This window comes from Lutjanus erythropterus, chromosome 3, assembly GCF_056507025.1.
Source record: "Lutjanus erythropterus isolate fLutEry1 chromosome 3, fLutEry1.hap2, whole genome shotgun sequence".
Lineage (NCBI taxonomy): Eukaryota > Metazoa > Chordata > Actinopteri > Lutjaniformes > Lutjanidae > Lutjanus > Lutjanus erythropterus.
In genome coordinates this window covers 10,968,846-10,991,081 of record NC_139319.1, presented here as the reverse complement: position 1 = coordinate 10,991,081, position 22,236 = coordinate 10,968,846, and the positions used below count along the sequence as shown (strand labels likewise).

The window sequence follows — 22,236 nt, the reverse complement described above, 5'->3', positions numbered from 1 at the left end:
TACACAGACCAACTGCTAATGTTAACTACACAGACCAACCACTAATGTTAGCTACACAGACCAACTGCTAACATTAGCTATACAGAAGTCTTAGGACTGTGGGTGGTGATGCTGGTGACCAGGATGGTGTCTGGGAATAATAAATGTCAGTTTTGCTTTAAGTTTTAAGTGTAATTAGCAGGGCATCTTAAGGTGCATAATTACCACTATAGCTGCACAGACAATAAACCTAACAATACACATAAAACATTAAATTAGGTTTTATAATTATAATTACTGCATATTTGGTACTGAGGTAATCCAAAGGTTACGTTATTTTAATATTGTGAATTGGTTTAGGTTGCTAACTACATTTTTTAATCAAGTAGCTTGTAATTCTATCAGAATTTCCCCCTCCAAACCTCTATCTCACTCCATTTCCTCCTGCCTGCTTCTCTTTTTTTTTTTTTTTTTTTACCACTTTTCACTCTCCAGCTCAGAGGGTCCTGACCTCTTGCTTTGCTGTATACACACTCCAACACACACACACTGAGAAAATAAAGAAACAGCATGTCAGCAAACGGCAGTGTATTTCACCACAGAGCACAGAGCCAAGGCACTGGGAAACAAAAAACAAAAGCAGAAGACCTCCCTCCCTCCCTCGTTTCATCCTCTGCCTCCATCCTGCTCGCCTTTAAAAGTCTGCCGTCTGTTTATTTGTTTCATTGCCTTTTTTTTTTTTTTTTTTTTACCCCCCTAGACATTTTCCTCTCTGGTTGTTTTCTCTCGGTCACATCCAGTGCAATGACGATACTTACAAAAAACTCATGTGAGTGGAAAAGGTAGGTTAGTTAACAGTTACAGTGATGCTGTTAGGCAGAGTGGTGTTTGTATTGTAAGGTTACCACAGTACACACAGTGTCAGTCAAATACTTACAGTATTCTATGTACAAGATGTATGAACATGCACAAAAAAAGGCCATAAGTCACTATGCAAACACACACAAATACATACAAATTACACAGTTTAATAACAGTCTTATAATAATAATAAGGCATGTGGAAGTGCTCATGATTAGCCTCATTCCCATCGAGGCCGTTTGGACTGAATACTCGGGGTGGGAGGAGCAGCCCAGCTGTGTCCTACTGCTGCGTACCAAAATACACATCATGCAAATCAACATTTTCGTTTCATGGGTTCTCCACTTGAAAACAGATTAGAAAGAATCTGATTTGAAGAACCAAAGGAAGGATACGGGTTCAGATTTTTAACAGATTTTCTGAAAAGACGTGTTTCTCTTTGGCTGGCAGGTATCCATCAAAATCACATAACAGGATGTCTCAGAGTTCTGGTTCAACAGTTTAACCACAGTTTTTATAAATCAGTGCACAAAGACGTATTAAACTGCAAGTAACCATAGCAACAGCACTGTTTCTTTTTGATACAATACCAGCTAACTCCCAGTGGTGAAACAGGGCTGCAACTGGTGATGAGTGACTAAGCTGCGGATTATTTTTTTGAATAATCGATTCATTAACCTCCATCAAAAGTTTTTTTTTTTTTTGTGGAGCTGCATTCATCAGAACAAGCTGTAAACACAACAACATACAGTTAGAGGCCATTTCATTAGATGCACCTCTCTAATACCAGTTGGTTTCGCACAATTCACCCGTCCTAAATCCAACCCCTTTTTGCTCCATGCTCTAATAACAGTTGAGAAAGCTTGGTACTCAAAAGAACCTCTGTGGAACTGTAAAAAATACATTTATATAAGCTGTGTCTCGGTGCAGATGCTTCAGTTAGTACACTGTCATGTGGTACACTTTGCACACTATGCACTCACTTGTGTAGGATGCGAATTTCAATAGTGCTGTCTCAAATTGAGGGCGATGGTTGTGTCCTTACCAGAAATCCCGATTTCAGCTTCTTTTATCTTTTAGGGTGCAGTGAAGCCGGGCAGAGCCGACTGCCACCTTCCAAGACACTGACTGGCTTGTTTACTTAGTCTTTTGTGTTCAATTTCAATGTTTGCACTCTTGGGAGGTTAAAAATACGCCACAATCTCCATTTATGACGGGCTGCTGAGGCCACTGGAGTCACCACGGCTGCTTCCTTGGCCAACTGGGCCACCATGTTCACAAGTTTGGTAGCCCCACCTCTTCCGCTATGTAGACAAGATGGCACAGACAGACAGACAGATGTAAACTAACCCTAACATATGACTGATGTAAATTAGCTAGCTAGATAGGAACCATTGTACTGACTAACAGATCTAACTAGGTAGCTAACACTTGCTGTAGATTAGCGAGGTAATTAGCCAGCTGATTAATCAATTAACTGATTATTAAGTTATTCACCAGCTACTTTGACAATTGATTTTTTTTAATGGAAAAAATAAATAAAGATAATACGTTCTGGCTTCTTTACTCCTTTATGATTGTAAATTGAATGTGGGAAACTCTACCCAACATCACCATTTTCTTACATTTTATAGACCAAACAACTTATCAGTTAATTGAGAAAATAATCCACAGATTAATCGACAGGGGAATATGTGTTAGTCGCAGCCCATGTGAAGGCCATGGAAAGATTGGGATCTTTCCACAATCTTCAAAATTTGATCATCTTTCCAAATAGACGAGCCGAGCAGACGGCATATCTCTAAACACAGAGACAGGGAAGGAGAAAATTGACTGAGGGTCCAGCAGGTAACAAACTTCTGTTATTGGAGCACAGAGCAAAAAAGGGGCGGCACTTAAGAAAGGTCAATTGTTGCAGCACCAGAACTTTTTTCTATGGTATTAGCTTGGTATTAGTGTGATCATAAACCCCTGATGTTGAAAATATCAATCTTGGTAAAGAGGAAGAAACTCACTGAGTATCATCTGCATATGTTAGCAAACGTCCCTGTGGTTTTGTTCAATCTGGCTCGTTGTAGTTTTGATGTTTTGTGCCAATCATCTCGGTAGACCTCCCACCCTGTCTGCTACAGAAGTCCGTCACGACAACAATGATGGGAATGAGGTCATTTACAGTTCAACCCTGTCATTCTCTGCTTTTCCCTTCACGTTTACAGGACAAAAGACCGGGAGCGAGTGGTGTAACCATACACCAAAACCCTCCTGTAAAGGGGGTACTTAGAATTTGCCTCAAGTGAAGTCTAAGCAGGCGATTGTGGTACTTCTGCTGGGACGTTGGTGGGAAACAGAAGAAGCCGTGGGGAAAGAGATGAACCATAACTCATGCAAGACCAGGAGCTGTGTGTTTCTTAAGAGGAGTCTTTAATTTGACCGTCTACTGTTTCTGCTGGAGAGGGAGGAGACGAACAATCCGTCTATTGTGCCGTTGAGTAGAGGAGAGGAGAGGAGAGGAGAAGGGAAGGATAAGAGGGATAAGACTCGTTATCTGCAGCTGTTCATCTCTGGTAAGATGGCGGGAACAGGAGAATGAACGCAGGCAGCGGAGGAGAGGTAAAGACAGAGAGGAGGACAGGACAGAGGAGGCTCATCGCTCCTTCCTCTGCTGAAGTTCACTGACAGGAACACTTGTGCAACCTTATCACATAACACAGCATATGACCAGTACAGGCCCAAACCCTCACCCCTCTCCCTCCCTCCCTCCGTCCGTCACGTGTACGTCAGGACGAGGCGTTCTGCAGCTCGTTCTCAACTTTCTTTCTTCTTCCTTTTTCTTTCTGTCTCTCCCTCCTGCTTCTTTCTCACACAGCTTCATCATCAGCTACAACCAGCAGCAGTCTGATGTGGTTTAGTGACAGGGTCGTCATCACGCTCTCAGAAATAAAGGTGCTAACTGGAACCATGAAGGGTTCTTCAGCTCGCTCCCATGGGAGAAAACTTTATGGTTCCTGGTAGAACCAAAGTTGAAAGGCTTGACTCAGAACCCTTTCGGAGAGATCTACCAAGAACCCAACATAAAGGTTTATACCCCATATGAGAGGTTCTACACAGAACCCTTCTTCCACAAAAAAACACCCAGGGGTTCTACTGAGAACCCTTTTTGTACTCCAGGGGTTTCTTCAAGAACCTACCCGGGGTGTTCTATGGAGATCCCTTTCATATTCCAATGATTTTTTATCAAGAATGGGGTTTCTTCCAAGAACCCTTTTATTTCTCAAGGGTTTCATCTAGAACCACCCCCAGTGGGTTTCCTTTCATTGAACAGGAATTTCATCTAGAACCTCTCAGGGATTCAACAAAGAACCCATCTACCTTTTCATAGTCCATCTATCTGGAACTCTCCAAGGGTTCCCTTTCATTTTCCAAGGGTTTCCAAGGGTTTAATCTAAAACCCTTCTACCGATAACCCCTTTATATTCCAGAAGTTTCATCTAGAACCCGCCAATGGGGTTCTACAGGGAACCCTTTTATATTCCAACTATCTAGAACCCTTTCACATTCCAAAGGTTTTAACAAGAACCCATCCAGGGGGTTCTACCGAGAATCTTTTTATATTATGATGCAAAGAACCCTTAATGCAAAAGGGTTCTTTGGATGAAAAGGGTTCTTGGTGGAACCCTGAGTCTTACAAAGAACCCATGAAGATCTTCTTCACAAGCAAATGGTTCTGAGTGGAACCTCAGCCCTTCAGGAAGAACCCTTATTTCTGAGAGTGTCGTTTTACATACATCTGAGAAAAAACACTTTCAGTGCTCATGTCATGTAGTCGGTGCTTTTCTGTTTTTTTTTTTCCTTCATTTTTAAAAACATTTGAGAGCTACATGAAGGAGAAGGCGACTGTCTTTCCAGCATACACACATTTATACAGGTTAAATGCAGGATCAAGGGGGGGGGGGGGGGTGTTCCACAGGGGCTGACACAGGCCAGCAGGTCCAGAGTCACTTCATGTCTCCACGGGTTCAGAGTTCAGTTTAATCCACACTGTCGGCTCCACAGGTCAGTGTAAAACACACCCGTGGGCTGTAGTGTCCTCCAGGCCCTGATTCGTGGCTGATTTCACAGTTTACAGTCAGAGAAGCCGTCGTCTGCAGCACAAAGGTCACTGCAGCATGATATCTTTGAGGTTTTCCTGCAGGATGGTGTCCTTGACGGCGTGAAAGACAAAACGAATGTTTTCTGTGTCTATAGCAGTGGTGAAGTGGTGGAAGAGCGGCTTACCCCGGTTTCTCCTCTTACGGCTGAACGACTGCACCAGGAACGCCTGGAGGGAGCAGAGCAGACACACTCATGTATCTGATTTCTTAAACATCATGTATAAAAGAAACCCTGTTTCCATAATCAGTGTAGGAGATTAGACAAAACCTGGAGAAAATCGAACTGTTGGCCATTTGTACGGCTAACCAGTTTTCTAATCTGCTTTTTACATGTACACATGTGCATGACAAAGACTTCAAATGGAGGAAGAATCATTGTGGGGCAGCAGGATGAAAAGAAAATGATTATTAAACATAGCTATACATTAACATATTCAGAATATTTCCATTCTAATGAATAATAATATCAAAGTATGTTTCCAGGGCTGAACACAGTTGCACTGGAAGGAAAAAGCTGTGCACTCCCTCACTACAGAATCTGTATTTTCTCCCCTCGTTGCACTGTCAGTCCTTCACAAACACTCTCAAAAACAATATACATATATTTTTAACTGCATTTAAAATCAGTAAAAAGGCGAGGTCACACCTGCACATCACCAGGTTTTGGTTTTGCAGCTTTCAACACTCATACACATTCCTGCTGCAATTCATCTCCACACCCCAAACTTTTTGCAACTAGTTTTGTTTGTTTATTCTCTATAAAATACTCAGCTGGCATTGACTGGTCTCCCCTTTTTGCCAGATACAGTGAGCCAGTTTGTGACAAGCGGCGGCTCGTCCTGTTAATGAATTTCTTGTGCAGCCCAGTTTCAAAAGTAGAAAAATGTGACACCATCAAAGCAATCAATGTCTATAAAGCCTCACATTTTGTTAAAATGTCATTGCTGACAGTTTTTGACCAAAAAGGCCTTAATCAGAGCATGAAAAATGTTAACAGCAAGTCACTTGTACGCAGCATTGTCATGGCAATGACCTAATTTACCACAGGTGTGCAGTGGACCACACCCATAGGGGGTGTAAACTCTCTGATGACCACGAGGGGAAAGTAAAAGGACAGAAAACAGATGTGAGCTCACTAACTCTAACACAGTGAGTCTAGTATAGAGAACAGGAAGTGCTGACCAATAAATCATATTTTCAGTGTCATGGTGATGTGAACAGGCATGATAAACACATTGCAACAGACTGCCTGAAATGCGATTATTAAGAAAATTCATTTTATTTACAAGCGTCTTGCATTCGCATTCAGCAGGGGAACGTTTGACCTCCCAGATGGATACATGGGCCGTACATTCACACCATGTGACCAATCAGATGAAGCTCCAGCTAGCTGTCAACTGCGGCAGCTGTGAGGTAAGCAAGCACGATGGCTGAGGAAGGAGAAAAGAGCGAGGAAATTGTGGTTTGGAATTATTTTGTTTCAAACACAGTTAATGAACAGTTCCAGCAACTTCCAGAGGTAAAAAGCTCATATGTCGATCAATACATGTTTATTTATCGCAGGTCATATTGTCACTGCGGTACTGAACAATGTTATTGCACACTACAGATTTCCCTAATTTTTTAACAATATTTCTTTCTTCTTTTAGCAAACCACAAGTATACATGGAGCTGTATACAAAATAAGGGAAAAAGGAAGCCACTGTACTCACTTCAGGCACACTTCCACTGAGTCAAGAATATAATTTAAAAAGCCTTTATTGTTTTGGGCGTATCAAGGCTACAACCTGTTTTTAAATTTGATGCTTTGGTGTGTCCAGGTCTTAATGAGGAAACAGATTTCAGACCCTATTTGTAAATCATTTTGATTCTGTTACTGTTGTGCTGATGTCAGTTTTCTAATCTGTGTATTTATTGCTTGTGAATATGGACTGTTTGCCACATCGTCCTGAAATTTGGCCACCTGGTCACTAATTGTCTGCATGAGGAGTCTTCAGTGTGTGATAAGCTGGAGCGATTTCGCCACCTGGCCACTATTTGCCTAAATGAGCTGTATTCAGTGTGTGATTGGCTGGTGTGATTCAACCACCTGCCCAGTAATTGTTTATATAAGGAATCACAACACTCCAGTCCTGGTGGCTCCTCTTTCCATTCATGCCCCGAAGAAGACCCAGTGTGGGTCGAAACCAGTTGGTGTTTTGTGAGATTTTTAACCTTGACAAGTCCCAACCAGTAAAGGCTTTTTTAAATTAAATCCTTGCCTCAGTGAAAGTGTGCCTGAAGTGAGCTGAGTAGCTTCCCCTTTCTCTTAGTTGACCAGTTTGACTTTTAGAGCAGCGTCCATTCACCTGGACTTTATTAGTCTACAACTGTGAGCACACGGGATATTACCAGTACAAAATGTTGCTGCTCGAATTTTAACAGGCACAAAAAAAATACGGACAACCCACACTGGCTCCTGGTTTTGTTTCGTATTGATTTTAAAATTCTTCTTTTAACTTTTAAAGCATTGAACGGCTTTGCTCCAAATTACTTAAAGGATCTTTTGATCCCTCATGTGCCTTGGTGGTCACTGAGATCCATGGACGCAGCTCTCCTGGTTGATCCCCAGATCCCGGCTCGTGACTAAAGGTGACCGGGTCTTTGCTGTCGGAGCCCCCAGGCTGTGGAACAGTCCACCTATCGAGTTTAGACAAGCTACTTCATTAGCTTCTTTTAAATCCTCGCTCAAAACCTTCTTTTATAGAAAGGCGTTTGTGAATTGCTAATCGAGGTCAAGTGGTTTTATCACTGTCCTCCGGCTTTGTTAACCGATTTTATCCTACAAATTTTTATGGTCTGTGATGTTTCTATTTGGTTCATTTTTACCTTCTGCATTTTTTTTTCACCAGTATTTGTTTTTATTATGTGCTGCTTTATTAGCTGTTCATTTTCTGTGAAGCACTTTATAACCTTGTTAAGAAAAGCGCTATATAATTAAAGTTTATTAATAGTATGTATTGTTTCTTCTTGCTTGAGTATACAAAATAAACATAAGGATAAAGGAGAAACACACATAAGGAGAAAAAGAAATAAGCTTTACAAAATGTTTTATTTACTTAAAAAAATAAAAATGTTTTCTTATTTGTGAATTTACATCTGTGAATATAATATTAAGTTTATTATCAAAAAAAATGTGATCAATGACAAATCTGTAAAGGTCTTGCCATGTAGATTTCACTCAAAATGTGCAGGCCTGACAGGAATACAGGAATACACCACTGTTTCATGCATCAAGATCCAAACATGACCGGTTTAAACCAGTATGTAGGATTTTGTGGCATCTAGCAGTGAGCTTGCAGATTGCAAACACCTTGTCTCACCTTTCGTTTCCAAGCATGTAGTAGAACCTACCTTATTTTCAGGTGATTATCCACTTAAGGAAACATTACATGCATATTATTATATTCCATTTCTACCATATTCTGCCAATAAGTCCCTGTAAATCTCACACACTGGACCTTTAAAAGTAAAACTGTCACTGAAGCCCGCGGGGACCAAGGTGACGAGTCTGTCAGCCCAAAACATCTTGGCCCGATATCCTCCCTTCGTTTCACTGGCCTTGAAAGAGTAAATCTCATCAGAGAAAATATCTTATCAAAGAGAGACACCTGTGGCCAAAACACATCAGCAACGATACCTGAACAAAATGTGAAACTCTACAGGCAGTGAATGTGACGGCTGTTGAATAGTAATGTATGTGTGTAGGTGTGCGAGAGCATGCAGGGTTCATATACAGAGAGAGAAAATAAGGAGCGACGATAAAACAAGCTGCAGCAGAAATTAGTAGAAAAACTGACTCATAATGCTGACAACATAAAGGTGTGTGTGTGTGTGTGTGTGTGTGTGTGTACCTGTACGTCCTCTAGCCTGCGTGGGTCGCCTCTGAACTCGGGAAAGTTCTTGCGGATGTCCACCGTGCGAATCTTTTCCACCAGCAGGTCTGTTTTGTTGAGGAAGAGGATGATGGACACGTTGAGGAAGAGCTTGTTGTTGACGATGGTCTCAAAGATATTCATACTCTCCACCAGGCGGTTTGTCCTCCGATCCTCCATCAAGACCTGGAATCACGCACGCACGCACACACACACACACACACACACAGACAGAGTTATCCTTGGGTTTTTTCAGGTTTTATCTCGGCACCAATTAAGGATTCATTCGTCATCATATGACTGTTGATTTGAAGCGCAGCCAGGACTGAGGGAACAATCAAGTTTCCACAGCCAGCCACAAAGAGGGCTTTGTGTAAACCTCAAATGTTGTGTCTCTCTGATGTTCCTTGTCCATTTCGTAATTCTAAAAGTCAGGAGAATAATGATCCGTCTGTCTGACTAATCCGCCAACATCGGCGTTACATGATCAGAAACGTATGACTGCCTGAATTGTACCTGATCGTACTCTGACGACGAGACCATGAAGAGTATCGATGTGATCCCGTCAAAACACTGAAACCACTTCTGTCTCTGGGACCTCTGCCCGCCGACGTCAACCATCTTGAAAGGAATCTTCTTGATGACAAAGTCGTGCTCGACGATGCCTTTAGTCGCCTTCCTCGCAAACAAAATGTCCTGCTTGCTGGGGATATAGCTCTGAAAAAGGGAGATAAACATTTTCTTATAAGTTGAAGAAGGTGAGAAATTACATATATAAAGTGCCTTTAAAGGGATAGTTTGAATTATCTGAAAAGGACTTGTATGAGGCACTTATCCACAGTCAGTTTATTACCTACACTGTAAAAAAAAGAAAAAAAAGTAACAACTAAAAATTTCATAGATTTTTGAGTTCTGATCCCAAATCAAATTCTTAAGTTTTGAAATAAACTAAACAAACATTTGCCAGGCTATAACCTTTTGTTGAGATCATTTACTTTTCTTCTTTAGATAAACTCGACTCATTATTCACTTTCGCTTCAATGAGTTACAGTACACAATAGTTTGGAAGTACTTTTTTTTTCTACAAATCAAAGATTCAAGTTTATCTAAAGAAAAACGTGAATGATCTCAACAAAAGATTAGTAGGTGGTAAAACTTTTCCAAAACTTAAGAGAAAGGCTGCGCAATTAGTCGCAATATTATTGAAATTGCAATATCCTAATCACAGAGCCAGGATGAAATCAGATTTTTTTTAAAGCAGAAAAAAGTGTGAGAAAACAGCATTATAATGAGGTGCTGTAGAGCTGCAGAGATAACTTGGCATAAAAATCTTCTTCTGCAGATGAAAGACAACATGTTTCTTTGGTAAAGACTCCAATAAATATCACAGCATCGCAGTTCTCATTTTCAGTAAAAATGAAAATTGTAAATGATCACTCACCAATCATATAGCATAACGAAATTCAGTCAAAGTAATTAAAACATAACTTTTTTTTTCACATATCTTGCGGCCGTACTAAAGAGTTTGGCTCAAATCTCTAAAATCTATTGAAGCAAGTTGCCTTGAACTTTAGTTTCCTCAACTTTACCATACCAGCACTGAGGCTGAGCAGTGCTGTGAACAGGGTCGGCACCAAAATGCATTTTAACCACCTAAAAAAAACAGTTCCACCTAAAAACTTTCATTAATTTAAGCCTACTTTATAATTAGGATATTTTCACTGCTTTTCTTTGCCGTCAGACAGCCTCTTGGGATGGGAAAGGCACCAGACACCTTTAGCAAAATTTTGATTTTACCTCACAGAACACAGGAGCTTCTGGTCTACGGCTGCCTCAATGAGTTCGTTTAGTTTGTTCGTGTTATTGTGACTGGAGTCTGGTGGCTTTGGAGAGAGAGATATTTGGCTAGTATAATACAGCTGTTTCCTAAAAGCGATGAAAATATTCTAAATGTAGAGTAGGCTTAAACTAATTGATTTTTTTAGGTGGCCTAAATATGTTTTGTCGCTGCCCCTGTCAACAGCAGTACATTGCTTAGCCTCCTACACTGGTACTCCTGCTGCCTCTCCTAACTGATTATGGAAAAGTACCTCATTCAACCCCACTTTAAAAAAAATCAGAACTATCCCTTTAATATTTAACTAGTCACCGTGACTCACCAGTTGACCAATGCGATCCAAGTTATCCAGGAAGTATTTGACTGACTCACTCTGCAGACAGGAAGAGAAAAATCCATTACAGATGCAAAACGCAAGAGTCATTTTTATTTGGCATTAATTAAAGTTAGAAGTCCCCAAAAATAATGAAATTAAAGAACTTCATCTAAACAATTTCATTTCTTGCATGTCTTCCTTATCTGATTCACATTTCATGGAAGCTGTTTTTTCGGATTTAATAATACATCAATCGATGGCTTCTCCCCGGTCAGCAATAAAAGACAGAAACCATATGACCAAAATTAATCATATCAGTCCCATAATATTTTGACTCGTGAAGCTGCTTGTACAGACGGGCTCGATCAACAGCAGCACAGGACCCTGTGTGTTGTCTCATAATCACATCTGGTGTGCTTTTTTTCATATCGCCACACACAAACTGACATGACTCTTTGAAGTTCCATAAACAAGACATGCACATGAGAGAAGTTAGCCCTCAGGGCTTTCTGGCAGAAAGGATTTGTAATCTTTTCCTAAACCGACCTCTGGCTGAGAATTGAAAACAACAAAAGGAAAGAAAAAATGACAATAATAATTCAAATATAACGTTTGGCTTCACTCAGGACTCAAACTCCAGTGTCCTGTGTGAAATTCTTTGATAGATCCATTCAACCACCATCATCTGCTTCCTACACAGACTTTGTCACTCTTTATACTACATCACCTGACTTAGCCTTCAGGGCTTTCTGTCAGAAAGCCTTTCTGCCAGGTGTTTTTTATACTATGACAGTTTTCCTAAAATTAGATGAGAAAATAGCAAAATATCACCTTGCTTGTAGTATCAAACAATATCCAATCTTAACCTTGCATTGGGATACGTATTTTATCCACATATTCTTGCCAATAAACAGCCCTAGCTTTGTGTAAGCACTACGGATGTGCACTATTAGTCGACCACAAAATTAAACTTTGCCATACTCGCTAGCCAGCAGCAGAAATACTAGTCAGCTAAGCCATTTATCCATATTTTATTCATGTACAATGCCTCTAGCCGAGGCTGCAGCCCCTGCAGATGGCAGCACCTCTCGCCCAGCATTAACGCAGAATAAACTGATGTTCACCAGGAACATCTCTAGTAAGCTCAAAGAAAGAGAAGACAAATATTATAAAATATTCTATGCACTATATGTAGTAGCGGGCTCCATTTCTCTATCAGCTAAGGGGTCCATAGCCTGAAAAACTTTGAAGACCCCTGCTGTAAATCATCTGTTTCAGCTCTTCTCATCAGGCAGGTTTTTCAGATCATTCCACCGACGCACAAATAGTCTAAATAACAGCTTTTTCTCCAAAGCAGTGGAACTGTTGAACTAAGACGTCTCTGTCTGACAGGACTGATGTGCTGTCATCATTGGAGCATGTGCAATATGTACTTACATGTCACTGTAAACCACTGACTATGTGCTATATTTCTACACCAACCACATGTCATTCAACACCCCAATACACCATCAACACATATTTGTAACACTGCACTTTTGCACCCTTGCTAGTTGTGTTTTTTTTATTGTATTTGATGTATTATAGAGCATATTTCTGTGCCTTTCTATACTTTTTATTGCTGATATCTCTTTCCTGTTTATTTATTCTTTGTAAATATGTGAGTCTTAATGCAAATGCGCCATTTGAAGGCGACGCAATTGCAATTTCATTCTTGAACTTTGAATTTTCCCTGCCGTTTCAGGCAGAAGCAGAGTTCTTTTCATTTCCGAACGGTATGACAATCAATTATCTGTCTCTTGAAACTTGAGTTGTGTAATCAATCGCTATCGTTGAGTGGTGATGTGGTCTCACTGCAGGCTGATCTTCACTGTAATGGATTACACAGGAGTTTTAAGAGGCTGCTCATTGATTTTCATACTGTTCAGAAATGAATGGAAACCAGTGGGTGCCTGGAACAAAACACAGCAGCATGATTTGCAAAAATGATTGGCTGCGGTGCTGCAGTAAGCATATGTGATTAGTAGTAAATGACCTAAAACTTGTGTAATACAATAAACACTACACAAACCATGAAAAACACAAGTTTCAAGCTGTTGACACATAGTTTTATAATCCTTCTTCACACATATGATTCCTGACAGCAGTTTAAAAGTGAATGTGCGTCTCTTAAACACACACATCCAACAGGAAACAGCTGTGTGTGTGAAAACAGTGGGGAGAGACATGGGGGAGGGAGGGATTAGCGAGTCAGACAGAACCCAGATACAAAGTCAATTTAGCACTCCCATCACACACACCAGAGAGACACACACACACCTAAATACAATAAAGCATTATTCCTCTGTAAACCCGTGTTGACAACAACTTTTCCCAGATTTTCAGTTTTCATCACACCGATCAAGCAGAGATCGAACGTCAGTGAAAACTCTCCAAACACGTGGCTCTTAAATTCATCTCTGCCGGCCCTGACGTGTCGCGTAATAACCAGGAAACGCGACCCCTCTGCGGGTGAGAGGCGACCCCGTGACCCCGCCGCTGACCTACAGTGTCACAGCAATAGGAAACACAAAGCCGGGGACTCTGATTGGCTCGGCCGGACATGAAGAGGAGGAGGGGCTGGTCGGAGGGAAAAGCAGGGAGAGGGGAATTCCCAGAGATGAAGGGATACGCAAACACAGACAGAGACACAGACACACACGTGAGCACACACACACACACCCACACAAAGATCATTTCCAAAGACTTTAACTGCCATCAGCAGAAAGGAGACAGTCTGAGCATTGATGCACTAAATCAAAATAAATTCATTTTATTATGCCAAGGATGAGTTTAAGTCCCTTGTAATGCAGATCTATACCTTGTAAAGCTGTAAAATACAGCTCTTTGTGTGTGTGTGTCTGGATTTGTGTGTGAGTGTGTGTGGTTGAGTAAGGCTGGAGGAATGTCTCCATTCATGGCGTGTATGGGCAGATTAGGGGCTTTATTACAGCAAAGACCTGAATAAGCTCACATTCTGCAGTGTGTGTGTGTGTGTTTGTGTGTGTGTGTGTGGCCACAGGTATATGTGTGCCACTTGTGTGTGTGTGTGTGTGTGTGTGTGACTGGGTGTGCCACCATTGTTTGACAGCTGCAGTCCTTTGACAACAAACTACGATATTATCTCAAACTGAGAATACAGATAGTAGACATCTGGGATTGTAACTAATAACTCTTTTTAATTATCAGTTAATCTGTTGATTATGCCAAAAATGTCCTAAGTGACATTCAAAATGTTCGATAATCTGCATATCTGCAATTAGTTAAGCTACAGCTGTATGTCTAACAAATCTCTTATTGAAACTTTTATTTCCTGTTTCTTTGTAAATATACAAAATATTCAGAGTCATTTAAATAAAAAGAAAACTGTGTAATCTAATTTGAGCTGCACATTAAGGCTGCAACTATGATTATTTTCACCATTATTATCTCAATTAATCAATTAGTTGTTTGGTCCGTACAATGTCAGATAATGATAAAAATTGCTGATCAGTGTTGTCAAAAGCCCAAGACGACGTCCTCAAATGTCTTGTTTTGTCCACAGATATTCAGTTTACTATCATAAAGTAGTATAGAAGCGAGAAAATATTCACATTTAAGGTGGACTCAAATAATTTTTACTGTTTTGTCCTGACCCAAACCGTATAATCGGTCATCTAAATAGTTGGAGATTAATATAAAAATTGATTAATTGTTGCAGCTCTACTGCAAATCACAGCATCTCCCAGTAACGTGTGGTGTTCCTCAAGGGTCCATTCTCAGACCTCTGTTATTTAATATTTACATACTTTTGTTAGCTGAAATTATTCAAAGTTTTTTAAGACTTCATATCACTTGCATGCAGATGGCACACAAATATGTATGTACGTGTGTATATGTATATATATATATATATATATATATATATATAGCTGTGTCACCAAACAAATACTGTTCAATAGACTCCCTGGGACAGTGAGTGTCTATTTGCACTTGGGAGAGATTAAACACACAGCAATTATTCAGCTATTCACACCTGACCCCCAAGTTTAGCTACAACTAGCAACAAATTCACAAATAAGTCGAGTCCTGTCCTGAGTGAGTAAAATTTTTGTCTAGTGTGAAATTAGAAGCCAGTATTATCTATATTTATACTTATTATTTACAGTTTTTTTTAATTATTACACAGTTCATTCACAGTTTATTACACAGTCATTGAGTTTGATTAGGTTTGGGCAACAAAACTACTTTGTTTAGGTTTGTTAATTTTTGAAAAAGAAAAAGAAAAAGATCATGGTTTGTCGGTGTAAATAGCCACACTGGTTATTCCACCCAAGTATAAAAAGCATCTGTCTTAAATAAAATAGTGGTTAGTTTTCTCCAGTAAAATGAGGATGAAACTGAAGTTATTGTTTTGGGGGCCAGTAAAGAAAGTCTTAAGATGTGTACTCACCCTAAAAGTCTGTACTTGAACAGTAAAAATAAAGCGAGAAACCTCAATATTACCTTGAATTCAGGCCTAAACTTCAGTAGTCACATAAGATCAATAACAAGTCCTTTGCCACCTTAAAAATACGGCCAGGATCAGAGACTTAATGTCAAAAACATAATCTAGAGAGACTTGTCGAAGTCTGTTGCAACAAGGACCAAATAAGCTCAGCATGTAACTCCAGTTCTCAGATCACTTCTCGGAACTTCAACGCTGCTCGTCCATAAATCACTGAACGGTTCAGATCCAAGATGCTTATCAGATCTCCTGAACCAGAACAAACCCAGACCCAGACCTCTCAGGTCGGCCGGTTCTGGATTATTGACTGTTCCCAGAGTCAAAACGAAACACGGTGAAGGTTGTTCTATAGCTTCTATGCTGTTTAAAAGAGGAACAAACTGGATGAAGATCTAAGACTGAACAACACTGAATACTTTCAAATCCAAGCTAAAGACCCACTTGTTTACTATTTCCTTTAATTAATTTGCTTTTAAATCAAATTTATTTGTTGGTTTGTGTTTTGTTTTATTCTTCTTGCTTTTGCTTGTTTGCTTTTTTATCATTTTTGTTTCTTTTACCACTGCCAGTGTTCTCTGTAGGGCTGCAACTAATGATCATTTTCATTATCAGTTTATCTGTTGACTATTTTGTTTTGTCCACAGCCAGAAGATATTCAGTTTACTGTCACAGAGGAGTAAATAAACCAGAAAATATTCACATTTGATTGGATTTTATCTATCTTTATTTTTTTTTTAAAGAAAACACATTAGTCTGTCTGCTGTTTGGTGCAGAGCAGCTTGAATTTAATTAATCAACTATGAAAATAGTTGGAAATGAATTTATAGTTGATTAATAATCGAACAATTGATGAATAGTTGTAGCTCAATTCGTCTGTAAAGCAATTTGGGTTGCCTTTGGGTATGCTAAATTTATCTGGCAAAACATAAATGTTAGCTTTATTTAATTGTTTCAATTTATGTTCTTAAAACTGAAAAAGTATGATCTATAACTTTTGTACCTTAAAATTGTTCAAAGTTAAAACTAATTCAATTTGATAACAGATTTGAAAGAATTCAGATCCTATTAGAAAATTTGTTACCTGATTTAAAACTTCATAAAATGCCATAAAACCTCAACACGATGACTCACAAATCATTTAATCGATTAGTCAACTAATTGTTTCAACACTGTACTATTCATACATCTTTATAAGTCATATATTAGTGGGAATATTAATTCTATAATTGGACTTTACTGCTGTTGGATAATGCTGGTTTATCAGAATATGGGTGTTTGTTGTCAGGGCTCAGGTCAGTGCTGATAACACTGAACTCTCCAGGTTAACTGCTGAAATCTGGGATCACAACAACATCATAAAAGTCCAAGTTCAAGTGGTGAAAAAAGAAGGAGCAGTCAAACATCGGGGCAAGTTTTAAACAAACCTGCAGGTTAGCCAGTCGAAGGCCAGCAGTAAAACTTACGACCCAAACTGTCTGTTGTAAACATCCATCAGTTTATGGCCTCACATCCCTGGTTCAACTTTGACCTACTGTACTTTTAACTGCACACAGTTTGTGCAATTATTACCAACATTTTGAATGCGCTCACTTTGTGTTTTACCTCAACATAAACTGGCAAAACTACTTGTGTTTCTCGCGCAGATGTCTTGTTGGACTGATGTTACTGTTTCCAGATGTCAACAATTACTTACTTACTGTGAGAACTGTGTTGTCAAAACGGTTGTCAAAAATAAGTTGTTATAAACCAGAGCTATGCTTTGATTCTCCAACCAAAAGAAAAAAGATATATACAGCACATATGATATTAGATTTTGGTTGTTATGGGAACAATCTTTGGGCCATCACACACACACAAGCACACACTCACACACATGAGGATGCCAGGAAATAGGAACCCAAACCCAGACATGTGGATACACAAAAAATATTTTTCCACTCTGTAAACACTTCAAGTTTAAGTTACATTCTGTACATACAGTAAAGCCAGTATTAATATTATTATTAGCAGCGACAGCGAGGTTGAAATCTTATATAGTCAGCCATATGGGGTGAGTGTGTGCGCCTGTGTGTGTCAGCATTTATAGACTCTTTACGTCTTCAAAGGGCCTCCCTATACACTACAGTCTTAACTTAAACCTGTTTTGTTCAGGATGTCTGTGCAGCTGAAGACAACAGCAGCAGTTTACCGTCACAGCGTGATATACAGCCTTGTTTTCCTCAAGCAGAGGAGGTTTTGGTGTTTATAGTCTATATCAAACTGCGTGTTATCTGGGTGTGGTGGGAACACGGAGAGGCCTGCAAGTAAACAAAATCCTTGCATGTCCTCGCTTTCAGTTTGTTTCTCTCTCGCTATCTCTTCTTCTTCACTGCGTTTTTCTCTCACCCCCCTCCTCTCCGCCTCCTTCGTCCCCTGCTCTCCTACTTTCCACTCCTTTTCTTTCTTCCTCCCATCGGACTCTCCCTCTGTTTCTCTCCCCCTCTCTCTCTCTCCTCCCTCTCCCTCGTGTCAGCCTGTGGCGCAGCTCCAGCAGTGCCTGGGAAAAGCTGACTGTGGTATCCCCGGAAAACCTCTCAGAGTGCGGAGAGAAGGGGGAGGTGGACAGCGTCTAACTCAGCACATTTACCCCACAGTAGACATTTTGGTTTTTCTTACTCTGAAAGGATAATGGTGGTGTCATTCTATATTTTTATTGTCTACAAAACCAACAATCCATTACACTCAACCCCAAATCCATTTGTTCCTACCAAAGTTGTAAATCTTTGCAAAGGGTTACAAATACACTTTCATTTTTAAGTTCCTAAAACAGCGGGGCACTACAATTTTCAGGAGCAAAACAAGAACAAATAGTGCATTTTTGGAGAGTGTTTTCAGCCACAGAACCACAAGGAAATTGCTCAGTTTTTTAACCTTGTTCTCCTTGTTCTCAATTGATCCTTCACTAAGCTCCACCCTCCTTAGTTACTGTTGCTATGCCTGTCAAGCTTTCCATTCTTGCACTGCACAGATGCAGTTTACGGTGATAGCAGGGGCAGATTTAACATAAAATTGGCAGTATTTTTTCAAACACTCTGTCTTTGATTTCGCAGACAAAACAAGCTTCTCATTTCTAGCTGATGACTATGCATTTTGTTGTCTAAAACGATGACTCTTGATAGCAGATTATAGTATAGCTAGCTAATGTAAGCTAATACTAATGCTAACACTCCTTGAGCTAGTTGATAAGACTGTCTCCAGCTGACTTTTTATATTTCCATCTGACACATTTTAAAATGAGAACCCTGTTTTAAAGTTACCTAACGGCTGCATACATATAAATTTAATGCTAAAAGACTGAGGCTAAAGCTAGCTTATATCCCAGCAAACGCTGGTCACAGAGTGAAATATGACATGTATATGTATATGATACACAAGGAAGTGCAGGGAGTTGATTAAGTGCAGCAGACCTTGAGACCAGACCAGACCAGCTGTACCACTATTACACCAGGAAGAGAGCTGGGATAAAAGCTAAGCTAACCCAGCTCAGACTACAAAGAGCGAGCCAGAGAGATGCGTCAGCGGCAGATAACTTTGATTTTGCAGCCCACATCCTCCTCCTCAAAACCAACACATAAGAAATCTAAATTTAACCCCTGGAAGTAAGTCAGGAGTTATTTCCACTAGTTTGGCTAGAGCTAACATTACTGCAGGTACGACGCTAGTTAGCTAGACATTTGCAGCGTACATTAGAATGGATAAAGACAAAGTTGAATCCATTTCTCACACATTTGCTCTTGTGTTTTACATTTTTGAAGGACCACGAAAAGTACTTACATAGCGAGCATTCCTTTTGATAGAACTCCATGCACATCGCTTTAACATGTAGAGAAATGGAAAGCTTGACAGGCCTGCAGTGCTTAGTTATGGTTGCTAATCTATGATTAGACAGTTGCTCCTCGAACAAAGGGGTTAGCGAGGGGTCATGGCCATGCTATGGGCCGTATCAGGGGGAAAACAGCGCAAGCCTCCTAATGTTTTCAAATAAAGTTAAATTGTACATAAAAATAAACACAAAAAGTAGCCCTGGGCTACACATTATGCTAGCTGACTGCATAACTTTTGTTTCTTGCTCTGTTTGGTCTCCACCAGAGTCTGGTGGTGGATGTGAAGCCAAAACAGTAACATTATGGGCTGTAAAACCAACACAATGACCTGAAAGGTGCCATTTTATTTTGACATATATCCAAGTTAACACAAAGTAGCCCATGGGTTAGCATACTAGCTAACTGTATAAATCATTTATAGTGCCATTTTGGTTTCCGCCAACTCCTGAGGGAAATATTTGGCTCTTTAGCAGCTAAATGTTTCACTATGTTCAACAGCTAGTAGCTAACGTTTTCTGTCTGCTGCACAAGCAGTTTGAGCCTGGTGGTCAAAATGAAGCAACAACAGTAAAATTATGGGCTATAAAACCAACACTATTATGATTTGATATAAATCCAAGTTAACACAGAAAGCAGCCCCTGCATAACTCCTCTTTCAGGTCTGTTTTGGTTTCCAGCAACTCCTGAGGGAAATATTTGATTCTTTAGTTGCCAAATGCTCCATTAATATGTTCAACAGCAAGCTGCTGTTTGTTTTGGGACAGGTGTTCAGTGAGGTTTTAGAGCTTTGTGAGCAAAGTGAGCATAAAACAGTAAAATTAAAGGTTGTAAAAACAAAAAATATGAGCTGAATGGCGCTATTTCAGTTTTACCCGTTATGCTAGCTAACAACATCACAATGCACTTCTGTGACATCATGCTAACTAATGATCTGCCTGTTCATATCGGTACGTTTGAGACCGTTGCTGCTGAGTTAGCATACATGCTACAGGTGTAGTAGCTCACGACAGAAGGTTTGTGGACAATGTCCTCTCAGGAAATTCAATTTGCTGGAGTCACATTTACCAAATCTCTGCAACAGAGTTGGAGAGAGCAATATTTAATTTGATTTAATTTAGAGCTGAAACAATTAATTGATAATTAAATTAATTACCAATGATTTTGATAATATATTAATCGTTGTCAGTTGTTTTTTTTAATGAATATTTTCTGTTTCTTTACTCCGCTGTGAGATTAAACTGAATATCTTCGGTTTGTGGGCAAAAGAAGACATTTGCGGACGTCAGCTTGTGCTCTGGGAAACAGTGATCAATATTTTTCACAATTTTCTGGCATTTTTGGACCAAACAACTCAAGAAAATAATCAACATATTAATCAAATGTGAAAATAGTCATTAGTTGCAGCCCTGATTTGATTAGGTTATCCATTTATTGCAAGCATTAATGAATAATGAATAAATTTTATTATTGTGTCATGCACAATGTGCCCAGCCCAAACAGGCTTACACCATTATTTAGCAAAACAGACCAGAAACCAGAGTAGCAACATAAATTACAATTCCTGTTAATAACACATCTGATACTTTTCCCAAGCTTTAGAGACAAAATCAGCCAACTTATTAACATTAAAATGAAACAACTTATATTAAACTACGTATTCTTGACTCATCATGAAAGGGAAAATGTGGTTCATTCTCAGCTTCTCCTAAATCACACAATTCACATAACCTGCCGTCCTCTTGGATGTTTTTAAATCTGCCAACTTCAAGGTTCAGAGGAAGGATTCCTGTTCTCAGCTGTGCAACTAAAGACCTTTGACTCCTCCTTAAGTTTGCTGTAAGATAAAATTCAGGGCCACAATTGTTTGATTTGAATAAAAGTTTGTAATTTTGGTTTTAATACAATATCATTTAAAAAAAATCCTGAAATATATATGTAGATAAAAACTGAAACAAACGATAAATAACGAACAGACTTTCAAAGAGAAACATAAATTAAGATTTCTTGTCTGAAAAGAAGTAGGAAGAAGCAACAGTCCTGCCCCCATTCTATACTAATCCATCAATAATCAATCAATTACATAAATAAGTTAACAAATAAATTTCACTACACAGTTATGCCATGATAATGGAAGTAAGACCAGGCTGACAAAGAAGACTTGTCTTTAATACACATTTAAAAGGCGTGTATTTATTTATTTGTTTGTTTTGGGGTTTTTACATAACTCAGCAGCTTCTCAGTTCTCTTCCTTATTAAAATCTGAATTATATTTCGGTCAAACTACATAGGTTTTACCATCACAATGCTTTTCTCCCAGGCCTTTCTAAAAACGTCTTACCACGTGAACTGACATCATGATGTCGCTACATATAAACCTCCTCCTCAGATGAGGGAATGGAGGGGAGCTGTAACCTAACGTCACTCCTTTTTTTTTTGCAAACAGCTGAGTGGGAGTTTCCATATGAAAAACCAGGAAAAGAACGCAGATGGAGTCATCCTTTAATATGAGTATTCACAGCAGCAGGATGTGTATGTGATATTGACTCAGAATAGTGCAGCGGCGTGGCTCACTGATGTGTTTTTAATAGTTTTTGGACAACAATGGAGGTGTAAGGCACAGAGGAATAAGCTATATCAGGCTTTGGATACACAGACAATAGGCTGCTTGTTGAATTTATTGTTTTATTTGTTTTAGTCTTTTCATGGAGTTTGCTAACAGTAAGAAATACTCAGAATATCACCAGCATTATCCTTTAAGCCAGAGTGATGTCTCCTCCGCAGCCGTGCAGC

General features: G+C 39.5%; 1 protein-coding gene across 1 annotated transcript in view; it reads right to left on the bottom strand.

Annotated features, from left to right (window-relative positions):
* Positions 1–4,308: 4,308 nt before the first annotated feature.
* Positions 4,309–22,236, bottom strand: part of gna12a (guanine nucleotide binding protein (G protein) alpha 12a) — a 36,308-nt gene continuing 18,380 nt past the window's right edge. The window contains exons 3-6 of the mRNA XM_084714966.1: positions 11,065–11,115; positions 9,422–9,622; positions 8,885–9,091; positions 4,309–5,158 (exon numbers count right to left, since the gene is read on the bottom strand). Coding sequence (XP_084571092.1) covers positions 4,997–5,158; positions 8,885–9,091; positions 9,422–9,622; positions 11,065–11,115 — 621 coding nt within the window. The 3' untranslated portion in view covers positions 4,309–4,996. The remainder of the gene's footprint in view (positions 5,159–8,884; positions 9,092–9,421; positions 9,623–11,064; positions 11,116–22,236) is intronic.